Source organism: Heterodontus francisci, chromosome 13 (assembly GCF_036365525.1).
Source record: "Heterodontus francisci isolate sHetFra1 chromosome 13, sHetFra1.hap1, whole genome shotgun sequence".
NCBI classification, from domain to species: domain Eukaryota; kingdom Metazoa; phylum Chordata; class Chondrichthyes; order Heterodontiformes; family Heterodontidae; genus Heterodontus; species Heterodontus francisci.
In genome coordinates this window covers 34,098,159-34,110,835 of record NC_090383.1, presented here as the reverse complement: position 1 = coordinate 34,110,835, position 12,677 = coordinate 34,098,159, and the positions used below count along the sequence as shown (strand labels likewise).

At 44.9% G+C, this 12,677-nt stretch overlaps 1 protein-coding gene across 2 annotated transcripts in view; it reads left to right on the top strand.

The window, feature by feature from the left end:
• Nucleotides 1–5,193, top strand: part of si:ch211-140l13.3 (centromere protein J) — a 316,358-nt gene extending 311,165 nt beyond the window's left edge. For both annotated transcript variants that reach the window (XM_068045779.1, XM_068045778.1), the window contains exons 18-19: nucleotides 2,093–2,213; nucleotides 3,871–5,193. In XM_068045779.1, the coding sequence (XP_067901880.1) occupies nucleotides 2,093–2,213; nucleotides 3,871–4,060 (311 nt within the window). In that variant the 3' untranslated portion in view covers nucleotides 4,061–5,193. The remainder of the gene's footprint in view (nucleotides 1–2,092; nucleotides 2,214–3,870) is intronic.
• The last annotated feature ends 7,484 nt before the right edge of the window (nucleotides 5,194–12,677 follow it).

Below are 12,677 nucleotides of genomic sequence, written 5' to 3'. Positions count from 1 at the left end.
CCCAACATTGAGGGCTTCTTAAAATCGAGCCCTAGGAAACCAATACTGTACACAGTACTCCAGCTGTGGTCTCATCAATGCCCTGCATAACTGAAGCATAACCTACCTACTTTTGTATTCAATTCTCCTCGCAATAAACAATAACATTCTATTAGCTTTCCTAATTACTTGCTGTACCTGCATACTAACCTTTTGCAACTCATGCACTAGGACACCCAGATCCCTCTGCAGCTCAGAGCTCTGCAATCTCTCACCATTTAGATAATATGTTTCTTCTTTATTCTTCCTGCACGCCACTCGTTACATCTTGCCAACCAGAAAATGACCCATTTATGCCTATTCTCTGTTTCCTGTTAGCCAGCCAATCTTCTATCCATGCCAAAATGTTACCCCCTACACCATGAGCTTTTATTTTGTGCAATAACCTTTGGTGTGGCACCTTATCAAATGTCTTCTGTAAATCTAAGTACAGCACATCCACTGGTTCCCTTTATCCACAGCACGTTACTTCTTCAAAGAACTCCAATAAATTGGTTAAATATGATTTCCCTTTCACAAAACCATGTTGACTCAGCCTGATTAGTTTGAATTTTTCTTAATGCCCTTCTATAATGTCTTTAATAATAGCTTCTAACATTTTCCCTAAGACAGGTGTTAAGCTAACAGGCCTGTAGTTTCCTCCTTTCTGTCCCCCTCCCTTTTTAAATAAAGGAGTTACATTGGCTATTTTCCAATCTAATGGAACCTTCCCCGAATCTAGGGAATTTTGGAAATTCAAAACCAACGCATCAACTATCTTACTAGCCACATCTTTTAAGACCCTGGGATGAGGTCCATTAGGACCCACAGCTCCAACAATTTGCTCAGTACAACTTCCGTGAAGATTGTAATTTTCTTCAGTTCCTCCCTCCCTTCCTGGTGTTTCCATTTCTAGTTGGGGAAAGACTAGTTGCACATCTTCAGAATCTCGAGGCTGAAATTGATAGTCCTGCCAGCGTATTCGGTGGTGGGTGAAAACAATGGCAGCCCACCCACCCTGATGATGTGGAGGTGGCGGGCAGTCTGTCCCTGGCAATGGCGCCAGCCGCCTTTGCGCAGGTGCTGACACCATTTTTAAAGGGCTTCAAGCCCTACATTTCAATTTAAATATTTAAAGTATATTGATTTTTAAAAATTAAATTAATTGATCGTGAGCCTCTCCCACTCCCCCCATAACCATAGAATTAATTACCTGCCCTCTCCCCCCCCCACCCCCCCCCGCAAAACACTTACCATGTGCACCTGACCTTCCGCCCCCCAAAGTTCATAAACTTTACACTTTACCCCTTCAAACCATCCCCCTACACCAATGAAATGATTTTGACATCGCTCCCCCACACCCCCGCACTGAAAAACTTACCTGCTCCCCCCTCCCAACCAGTGTTCTACTTTGGATCCCCAGAAGGCACGGGAGTGCCGGCCACCGGCACCAAAATCGCACTGGGACAGATGGCGGGAGTGAGAAGGTAATTTATTCCTTTATTTAAATTAATTTACTGTTTAAATTTGGCTCCTGTAGCCGAGCGGCTGGGGGTGCCAATACAAGGCCTCACGGCACCTGCAATATTGGGCTGGGCCTTCCTGGCATCGGGGCCCGTGGTGGGCCTCTCCCGGCGGCACTTTTTGGCCCCCCCCTTCCCCCACCATGACCCCTGACATTGGGGGGTCTGTAAATTTCAGCCCTCAGTGTCTGCATGTCTGCCGCTATCTATTAAAGTTTTCTTTATAAGGGTTAAACTATTAAACTAAGCATCTAAGAAATAAAAATAAAAATTGTATTATAGAAATTGACCATTTTCTCAGTTCAGAACAGAGAAGGAATGGGAAAGAATGGCTTTACTAGAATTACAAAAGCAGTATGAAAATGAGCCAGGAACTGTTATTTTCCCTATTTGCCACTGCATTATAAAAAGAGTTACATTTGCTATTTGAATATCTCCCTTTTCCCCTCAAAGTATAGCTAGTTTTTGTTAGTTCTTGCATATTTGTCAGTGTTTTCAAACAACAGTTTTGTTATGATCTTGGTAAAATTTTACTATTTCTTTTCCTTCAGAAAAGTATTCCCCTGATGGTAAGAAGGAAATACTATTTCCAGACCAGACAGTCAAACATCTTTTTCCAGATGGTCGTGAACAAAGCATATTCCCAGATGGAACAATTGTGAATTTGCACAAGTAAGTGCATTTCTCTCCTAAACTCCTGCTGACTTGTGGATCTCTCTCCTATTTTCCTGCTGAATTGTGCATCTCCTTCCTATTTTCCTGCGTATCTCTCTTTTTCCCCTGCGGAAGTAAGTATACTTCTCTCCTATTCTCTCTGAGTTGCTTCACACCTGCCTGATGTATGTACTTTCCACCCTGATCTGAGATCCACTTTGCTCCTGTCCCCACCTACCTATCTGGTCCAAATGACGGAATTTTACACCCCACCAATCTCCAGGAGTGGGCTGGGAGGTGGGGGGAAGATAGGGACATAAAATCAGGTGGGATGGCAGGGGCACTGTGCCCATCTCCTACCCTCCTCCACCTCTGCTGGTATTTTACCAGCAACGGGGAAGGTGGCGAGCAGCCCACCCACCCTTGGGTCAATTGAGGCCCTTAATTGGCAAATTAACAGCCAATTATGTGCCTCTTCCCGTCATCCTGGTATTTTACTGCCCAGTAAAACTGGACGGCCTCCCTGTGGCCACGGTTGGGGGGGTGGGGTCGCTCCTGGACCATGGAGGGCCCCCAAGCGGCAAGTGCTGCTCCCGCCAGAAAAAACCCCCTGCCCTCACAATCAACTCCCCCTCCCCCCACCCCTTGCCAAGACCTGCCTGATGGTTCCAGCTATTCCCAACCCTACTTACCTGCGCTCTGGGCTTCCTCGATGGCTGCTGCTCCAGGGACTGCTGCAGTCCCAGTAGTGGCTGCCGCTCCCGGTGGCACTGTTGGGACGGAAGAGATGCCAGTCCTCTGATTGGCCGGCAGCTCTTGGAGGCGGGACATCCTGCCTTAGAGGGGCGGAAACCACGATCTCAGGCAATTAACTGCCCAAGGACCATAAAATACAGTTGTGGCTTCCCGGGCCGGTGGAGGCGGGCTTCCCCCAACTTTCCAGCTACTGGGCGGGGCCACCACCTACTCATTAAATTCCTGCCATAGCCTCTCAATAATTTTTCATTGTTAACTCAATGTTCATGTTTTGTTAACTACATTCTTGTCCTGAAAATATTCATAGCTTCTTACAAAAAAAATCATCATTATTTTCACACCAAATTGATGGTTAAATCATTTTTAAAAGTATTATTGTTAGACAAATGCAATATTAGTGCACTGGAAAAGTTACTAGCCCATTTTTCCAAACAGGAGCTAACAAACTGTCCAACTTATGTCCTCTCCTGTGGGACCCTGCAATCCTGTGGATTCCATCTTTCCAGAACTACACTGCTTCCCTGTGACCCAGTGAACTAACTTCAACATCCTTCTCCTGGCTTTCAAATCCCTCATGGCCTTGCCACCCACTACCTCAGCTGTCACCTCCAGCCATACATCCCTGCATGGTTCCTCTATTCCTCAGATTATAACCAGTTTATTCTTTGTTCTTCTCTCCCTTCATTGTCAATGAGTACATGCTTGTCAAGCAACTGGTTATTGTTGTTCTGAGAAGAGATTGGCTAAAAACATTTAGTTGCATCACTACTTGATGGTGCCTTGATAAAACAACCATGTCAATATTGGATATTCAATACACACAGAACCTCTAAGTTTACCTTTCCAAAAAAGTTACAGTTTTGGTGTTAAAATACTACAATCAACGTGTTCAGTTTCTGAACATTTGATTCTTTCTTAGAAATGGAGATAAAATTATTGAATTCAACAATGGGCAGAGAGAGATCCACACATCCCAGTATAAACGGAGGGAATACCCTGATGGAACCATAAAGACCGTGTATTCAAACGGACGTCAGGAAACAAAGTACTCCACAGGACGTGTCCGAATAAAAGACAAAGAAGGAAATATCATTCTTGATAAAAAATGACTGAAAAGGCTTCTGTTTTGTACGGTATCAAATGGTTGTTTAAGGTCTGGAGAAGAAAGATCCAACTGAGTTGCAATAGTTGTGCAAAACAATCTAGCGATTTAATCCTGATTTCAATTTTTTTAAAGATTTACTTTCACTACAAAAGATTGAATATTCCATGCCCAGGATCTGAGCCATAACCTGCCTGTGCATTACAACAAATTTGTCAACTTGGATAAATAATGCATCTTTGTATGTACAGTGAGTGGACTTTAGTAATTAGAAAAAAGCTGACATTGAGAAATATGTAAGTGATATCTTTGAGCAAATTTACTCTTGATGTAGGCTTGCCAACCCTCCTGATTATCCTGGAGCCTACTGGTGCACCACCCCACCTCCACACCCCACACCCTAGCCCCGCCCCACCCATTAAAGAATCATCTCCAGGGGACTGTTACAAGCAACCCGGAAGAAAAATCTTAGGGACATTAAAAATGCATTTTTCATTTTCATTTTTAGTTCTAAAAATATTAGAGAAGGACAAAAAGACGGTTTAACTGGATGAAGCAGTTGGAGTAGGGAGGTTGTATGAAAAAACCTCTAGGAATATGTGCAACCAGATGTGGCAGCTTTATCCGGAAGTTGTTACGATTTGATTTTGTGATTATTAATGCTAATTTATCACCCTCCCTCATATTCACCATTTTAAATAAGATGATATTATGCTTTTTCAAATTTTCACCACATACAGCACAGTGCGGCACAGTGGCGCAGTGGTTAGCACCGCAGCCTCACAGCTCCAGTGACCCGGGTTCAATTCTGGGTACTGCCTGTGTGGAGTTTGCAAGTTCTCCCTGCGTCTGCGTGGGTTTTCTCCGGGTGCTCCGGTTTCCTCCCACAAGCCAAAGACTTGCAGGTTGATAAATTGGCCATTAGCAATTGCCCCTAGTATAGGTAGGTGGTAGGGAAATATAGGGACAGGGTGGGGATGTGGTAGGAATATGGAATTAGTGTAGGATTAGTATAGATGGGTGGTTGATGGTCGGCACAGACTCGGTGGGCCGATGGGCCTGTTTCAGTGCTGTATCTCTAAACTAAACTAAAACAACTGAACAACATTGAGAACACAGGACCTCACAGTATATTGAAACTATCAGGCAAAATAATTAATCTTAAAAAGTATTATTTGTCATGATTTTCTTGTCTCTGCTTTACATAGAATTATTTACAATTAGAGCAGCAGCATCTGTGGGGAGAGAAACAGAGTTAACATTTCAGGTTGATGACCTTTCATCAGAACTGGGAAAAGTTAGAAATGTAATATGTTTTAAGCAGGTGAAATGGGGGAAGGTGAGAAAAAGATCAAAAGTGAAGGTTTGGGAGACAGGAGAAATTAAATGACAAAAGAGTTAGTTGTGCAGGACCAAAAGGCAACATGCAAAGAAAAGTAAATAAAATGGGGTCAGAGGTTTCTGTCTGAAAATGTTAACCTCAATGTTGTGTTCAGAAGACTGTAAAGTGACTAGTTGAAATATGAGGTGCTGTTTCCTTTTCTTTGCATGTTTCGGTCTTACCCTTGTTTTTCTCATTTTTGCTTTAGAACGGCAGCTGTTCATCATTCTGCAATTTACACCTGTTCTAGGCACATCTTTTGCTGTTTTACTCGTTTGTCATTCAATCTATCCTGTCTTCCATCGTATTACCGACCTTCCCTGTTGTTCTTTTTCCCACCCTTTCCCATTTCACCTGCTTAAAACACATTGCTTTTCTAACTTCTCCCAGTTAAGATGAAAGGTCATCAACCTGAAACGTTGGTCTGAATTTTACCAGCCCCTCAATGTCAGGAGTCGTGGTGGGGGGTGGGGCGGTAAAATACTTGCGGGAGCGGCCTGCCACGAGCCCTGACGCCGACAAGGCCCAACCACACTTTACTGGCTATGAGGTTATGTAGAATTTGTATTTGTAGTAACTTATTCTGATGGTGAGCTTTCAACAATTAATATATTTTGGCCATAATTTTATGGAATGCCTATGGTGAAAACTGCTTTTTAATTATATGGTTCTTCAATTGAATAGTTTTAGTTTGTCTGAATAAAAAAAAATTCTTTTGTATATCAGGTGGCATACCAACAGAGATAACTGCAGGATAACCAGGACAAAAGAAGTATGGAATTAAACCAGTATTTGCTTCTGTTGCCTCCAGACTCAACTATTCTAGTGCTTTCTAGGCCGGCATCCCATCTTGTACCCTCCATAAATTTCAGTTCATCCAAAGTTGCCCATATCCTAACTCACATCAAGTCTTGTTCAACCATCACCCCTATGCTTGCTGGCCTACATTAGTTTTGGGACCAGCAACACTTTGATTTCAAAATTCACATCCTCGTGTTCAAATCCTTCCCTGGCCTCACCCCTCCCTACCTTTGCAACTTCCTCCAGCCCTACACCCCTCCGAAAACTTTGCGTTCCTCCAACTCTGGCCTCTTGTGCATCCTTAATTTTCTCCATTTTAAACTATCTACACCTTAAGGTCTGGAATTCCCTCCCTAAACCTCTCTGCCTCTCCCTCTTTCTCCTCCTTTAAGATACTTCTTAAAACCGACTTTTTTGACCAAACTTTGGATCACCTGTCCTAATATCATCTTATGTAGTTCAGTGTTAAATTTTGTTTGATTGCACACCTGTAAAATGCCTTGGGATATTTTACAACGTTAAAAGTCATCTATAAATGCAAGTTGTTATTTGCTGGTAAACCTGAGAGACTTGAAGAAATTGTACTTCAGAAAAAAATAACCAACAGATTAATTTCAGTGATTCTTATGGAATAATGTGCTGCACTTACAAAGAAAAACATATATTGGAGCACTTCCACTTAATATTTAAACATCACTTGACTTGTATAATATAGGAACAGGAGTGGGCTCGAGCCTGTTCCTCCATTCAATGAGATCATGGCTGATCTGCAACCTAATTCCACATACCTGCCTTTGCCCCATATCCCTGCATACCTTTGCTAAATAAAAATCTATCAATCTCAGATTTAAAATTAACAATTGATCCAGCATCAATTACGATTTGCAGGAGAGTCCCAAACTTCTACCACCCTTTACGTTTATAAGTGTTAACTAATTTCACTCCTGAAAGATCTGGCTGTAATTTTTAGACTATGCCACCCCAACCCTAGACTCACCAATCTGCAAAATTACCCTATCTTTCCTCTTAATATCTTGAAAACTTTGATCAAATCACCTCCTAACCTTCTAGATTCCCAGGAATACAACCCTAGTTTGTATCATCTCTCCTTGTAGATTAACCCTTGGATTCCAGGGATCATTCTAGTAAGTCCACACCTACTTCAGACCCACAACAATGTAGATGACTCTTACATGCCCTCTGAAATGGCCAAGCAAGCCACTCAGTTGTATCTAACCGCTACAAAGTCAACAAAAAGGAATGAAACTGGATGGACCACCCGCATCGACCTAGGCACTGGAAACGACAACGGCAAACCCAGCCCTGTTGACCCTGCAAAGTCCTCCTTACTAACATCTGGGGGCTTGTGCCAAAGTTGGGAGAGCTGTCCCGCAGACTAGTCAAGCAACAGCCTGACATAGTCATACTCACGGAATCATACATTACAGACAATGTCCCAGATACTGCCATCACCATCCCCGGGTATGTCTTGTCCTATCGGCAGGACAGATCCAGCTGAGATGGCGGCACAGTGGTATACAGTAGGGAGGGAGTTGCCCTGGGAGTCCTCAACATCGACTCTGGACCCCATGAAGTCTCATGGCATTAAATCAAACATGGACACGGAAACGTCCTGCTGATTGCCACCTACCGCCCTCCCTCAGCTGATGAGTTAGTACTCTTCCATGTTGAACAGCACTTGGAGGAAGCACTGAGGGTGGCAAGGGCACAGAATGTACACTGGGTGGGAGACTTCAATGTCCATCACCAAGAGTGGCTCGGTAGCACCACTACTGACTGAACTGGCTGAGTCCTAAAGGACATATCTACTAGACTGGGTATGTGGCAGGTGGTGAGGGAACCAACAAGAGGGGAAAACATACTTGACCTTGTCCTCACCTATCTGCCTGCCGCAGATGCATCTGTCCATGTCAGTATTGGTAGGAGTGACCGCCGCACAGTCATTGTGGAGACGAGGTCTCGCCTTCACATTGAGGATATCCTCCTTCGTGTTGTGTGGCACTACCACCGTGCTAAATGGGATAGATTTCGAACAGATCTAGCAATGCAAAACTGGGCATCCATGAGACGCTGTGGGCCATCAGCAGCAACAGCATTGTACTCAACCACCATCTGTAACCTCATGGCCCGGCATATCCCCCACTCTACCATTACCATCAAGCCAGGAGACCAACCCTGGTTCAATGAAGAGTGCAGGAGGGCATGCCAGGAGCAGCACCAGGCATACCTCAAAATGAGGTGCCAACCTGGTGAAGCTACAACACAGGACTATCTGCGTGCCAAACTGTGTATGCATCATGCGATGGACAGAGCTAAGCGATCCCATAACCAACGGATCAGATCGAAGCTCTGCAGTCCTGCCACATCCAGCCGTGAATGATGGTGGACAATTAAACAACTAACTGGAGGAGGTGGCTCCACAAATATCCCCATCCTCAATGATGGGGGAGCCCAGCACATCAGTGCGAAAGATAAGGCTGAAGCATTTGCAACAATCTTCAGCCAGAAGTGCCGAGTTGATGATCCATCTCGGCCTCCTCCTGAAGTCCCAGCATCACAGATGCCAGACTTCAGCCAATTCGATTCACTCCACGTGATATCAAGAAACGACTGACGGCACTGGATACTGCAAAGGCTATGGGCCCTGACGATATTCCGGCAACAGTACTGAAGACCTGTGCTCCAGAACTGGCCGTGCCCCTAGCCAAGCTATTCCAGTACAGCTACAACACTGGCATCTACCCTGCAATGTGGAAAATTGCTCAGGTATGTCCTGTACACAAAAAGCAGGACAAGTCCAACCCGACCAATTACCGCCCCATCAGCCTACTCTCAAACATCAGTACAGTGATGGAAGGTGTCATCAACAGTGCCATCAAGCAGCACTTGCTTAGCAATAACCTGCTCACTGACGCTCAGTTTGGTTTCCGCCAGGGCCACTCAGCTCCTGACCTCATTACAGCCTTGGTTCAAATATGGACAAAAGAGCTGAACTCAAGAGGTGAGGTGAGAGTGACTGCCCTTGACATCAAGGCAGCATTTGACCGAGTATGGCATCAAGGAGCCCTCGCAAAACTGAGGTCAATGGGAATCAGGGGGAGAAATCTTCACTGGTTGGAGTCATACCTAGCACAAAGGAAGATGGTTGTGGTTGTTGGAGGTCAATCATCTCAGCTCCAGGACATCATTGCAGGTGTTCCTCCGGGTAGTGTCCTAGGCCCAACCATCTTCAGCTGCTTCATCAATGACCTTCCTTCAATCATAAGGTCAGAAGTGGGGATGTTCGTTGATGATTGCTTAATGTTCAGCACCATTCCTGACTCCTCAGATACTGAAGCAGTCTGTGTAGAAATGCAGCAATTTCTGGACAATATCCAGGCTTGGGCTGATAAGTGGCAAGTAACATTCGGGTCACACAAGTGCCAGGCAATGACCATCTCCAACAAGAGAGAATTTAACCATCTCCCCTTGACATTCAATGGCATTACCACCGCTGAATCCCCCACTATCAACATCCTAGGGGCTACCATTGACCAGAAACTGAACTGGAGTAGCCATATAAATACTATGGCTACAAAAGCAGGTCAGAGGCTAGGATTCTTGCGGTGAGTAACTCACCTCCTGACTCCCCAAAGCCTGTCCACCATCTACAAGGCACAAGTCAGGAGTGTGATGGAATACTCTCCACTTGCCTGGATGGGTGCAGCTCCAACAACACTCAAGAAGCTCGACATCATCCAGGACAAAGCAGCCCGCTTGATTGGCACCCCATCTACAAACATTCATTCCCTCCACCACCGAGGCACAGTGGCAGCAGTGTGTACCATCTACAAGATGCACTGCAGCAATGCACCAAGGCTCCTTAGACAGCACCTTCCAAACTTGCGACCTCTACCAACTAGAAGGACAAGGGCAGAAAATGCATGGGAACACCACCACCTGCAAGTTCCCCTCCAAGTCACACACCATCCTGACTTGGAACTATATTGCCGTTCCTTCACTGTCGCTGGGTCAAAATCCGGGAACTCCCTTCCTAACAGCACTGTGGGTGTACCTATCCCACATGGACTGCAGCTGTTAAAGAAGGCAACTCACCACCACCTTCTCAAGGGCAATTAGGGATGGGCAATAAATGATGGCCTGGCCAGTGACGCCCACATCCCATAAATGAATTTTTAAAAACTCCTTCAAATGGCAGTATATTCTTCCTAAGATGTGGTGTCCAGAACTGCTTGCAGTACTCCAAATTGGTCTAACCAGGTCTTTGAATAGCTGAAGCATAACTTCCACCAGCTTGTATTCTCTTCCTTTAGATATAAAGGCCAGCATTTCATTAGCCTTTTTGATTATTTTCTGTACCTGTTCATGACATTTTAATGATCTGTGTATCTGGAACCCCAATTCTCTTTGGACCACCTGCTACTGTTTCTCGTAGTATGTTCTATCCTTTTTAGGTCCAAAGTGAATGACTACATTGAAATCTATTTGCCACAGTTTTGCCCATTCACTTAATCTATCAATATCTCTACATAATTTTATGCTTCCATCTACAGTGCTTACAACGCTGCTTATCTTCATGCCATTAGTAAATTTGGATACGTGGCTTTCAATCCCATCATCTAAGTCGTTAATAAATACAGTGAATAGTTGAGGCTCCAACACTTATAATTTCTCTCCAAATAGGGAGAAGAGGAAATCTCCCCTAAAGTGTTTAAATGGAATCAACTGAGTCCTGAACAGAGATGCTAGTGACCCTTGTCATATCTATCACTAGCGTTGCCTGTAAAAGGGAATTGACTGCAGATGAATGAGAATGTTTAATTGCACTCCGCTCATAACCAGCAAAACTCAAATTGACAGCCCTAGCAGGACAACCACACTGTGGGCTGAATTTTACCAGCCCCTCAACGCTGCAGGAGGGAGCCAGTAAAATTCTGCGGGGAGAGGCCCGTCTCAACCCCCGACGTCAAGATGGGCCTGCCGCATATTACCAGTGGTGGGGGGGGGGCCTCGGTGCGACTCCCCCACCGCATGGCGATGGGCCCTTCATCTAAAAATGTAAATACATAGTAATGATATGTAAATTGACTTACCTGCAGGCGGCGGGCGTCCAGCACCGATTTTACGGCCGCCGTCCTTACTTTGCTCATATGGAGTTCCAAGGCAAGAACCTGGTGGGAAGGGGGAATTACATTTTCAGGGCAAGAGGGGTGGGGGAGCAGGGAAAATAATTTTAATTGATTGGGGGGATGGTGAGAAGGGGTTGAAGGGCAAATGATCAAAGGTTGGGGGGGTAAGTTCGGGTAGGGAATAAAGTAAGTTTTGTCAATGAGGGCCAATTAAAAGACCATGGTGGGGTGGGGGGGAAGGGTTCAGCACTACTGTAACTTTAAACATTAAAATCTCTGGCAAGGGCTTAAAGCCCTTTTAAAGTGTTGCCGGCGCGGTGGAATCAACTGGGGACATGGCAGCTGCCCCCTCTACATCATCATGGGTGGCTGCCCCACCCCCTCTATTTAAATCAGCCCCTGCACATAATATCGCAGGGGCTGTGCGGCAGCACTTCCATGTATGAAGGCCACCGCTCTCACAGTGCGTCACCATGGAGCGTGGCGCACTAATAAAATCCAGTTTCTTTTTAATTTTATTTTTTAATAGAAAAATTAACAAAATAGAATTTATTAATTCTATCATCAACAATACCTAACAATGCACACTGCTTGTTTAATTAGTTCAAACAACCAATTCATTTATTGATTGAGGGAATAAACTCTCTATTTTCTTCCCAATGTGCTTATCTCCCTCAGTCATGCATTGCAACAAGGTGGTCAGTTTTCTCCCATGCTTCTATCAAGGCTTGTCTGAGCCAGTTGCTAGGAGATACATAAAAGCAATCCAGAAATTACTTTTCCCCACTGATTTCTCCTTTCCTTCCTGTGGGGTGATACCTTCTTCTCCCCAGCAACATTGCTGAGATCGAGCTCAGTTCGCGATTAGAGGAGAGTGCCCTGCATTTCTCCACTGTATGGTATGGCATGGTAGGGCTAAAATGTGGCGAGTCGAAGAGACTTAGTAGTTGGCAGGAAAAAAGACAGAGGCGCAAGGGGAGAGCCAACTGTGCAACAGCCCCGACAAACAAATTTCTCTGCAGCACCTGTGGAAGAGCCTGTCACTCTAGAATTGGCCTTTATAGCCACTCCAGGTGCTGCTTCACAAACCACTGACCACCTCCAGGCGCGTATCCATTGTCTCTCGAGATAAGGAGGCCCAAAAGAAAAAAGAATGGTATGGCATGTCCTGGAAACTCAGCTTCGAAATAAAATGGTCAAAATAGAACTGCCACTATGTGGTTCCTTTGGACAACCCAGAAGCTCTGGTGTATTAGCTTGACACATTCACCCACCTCAGAAGCAAGTTAATT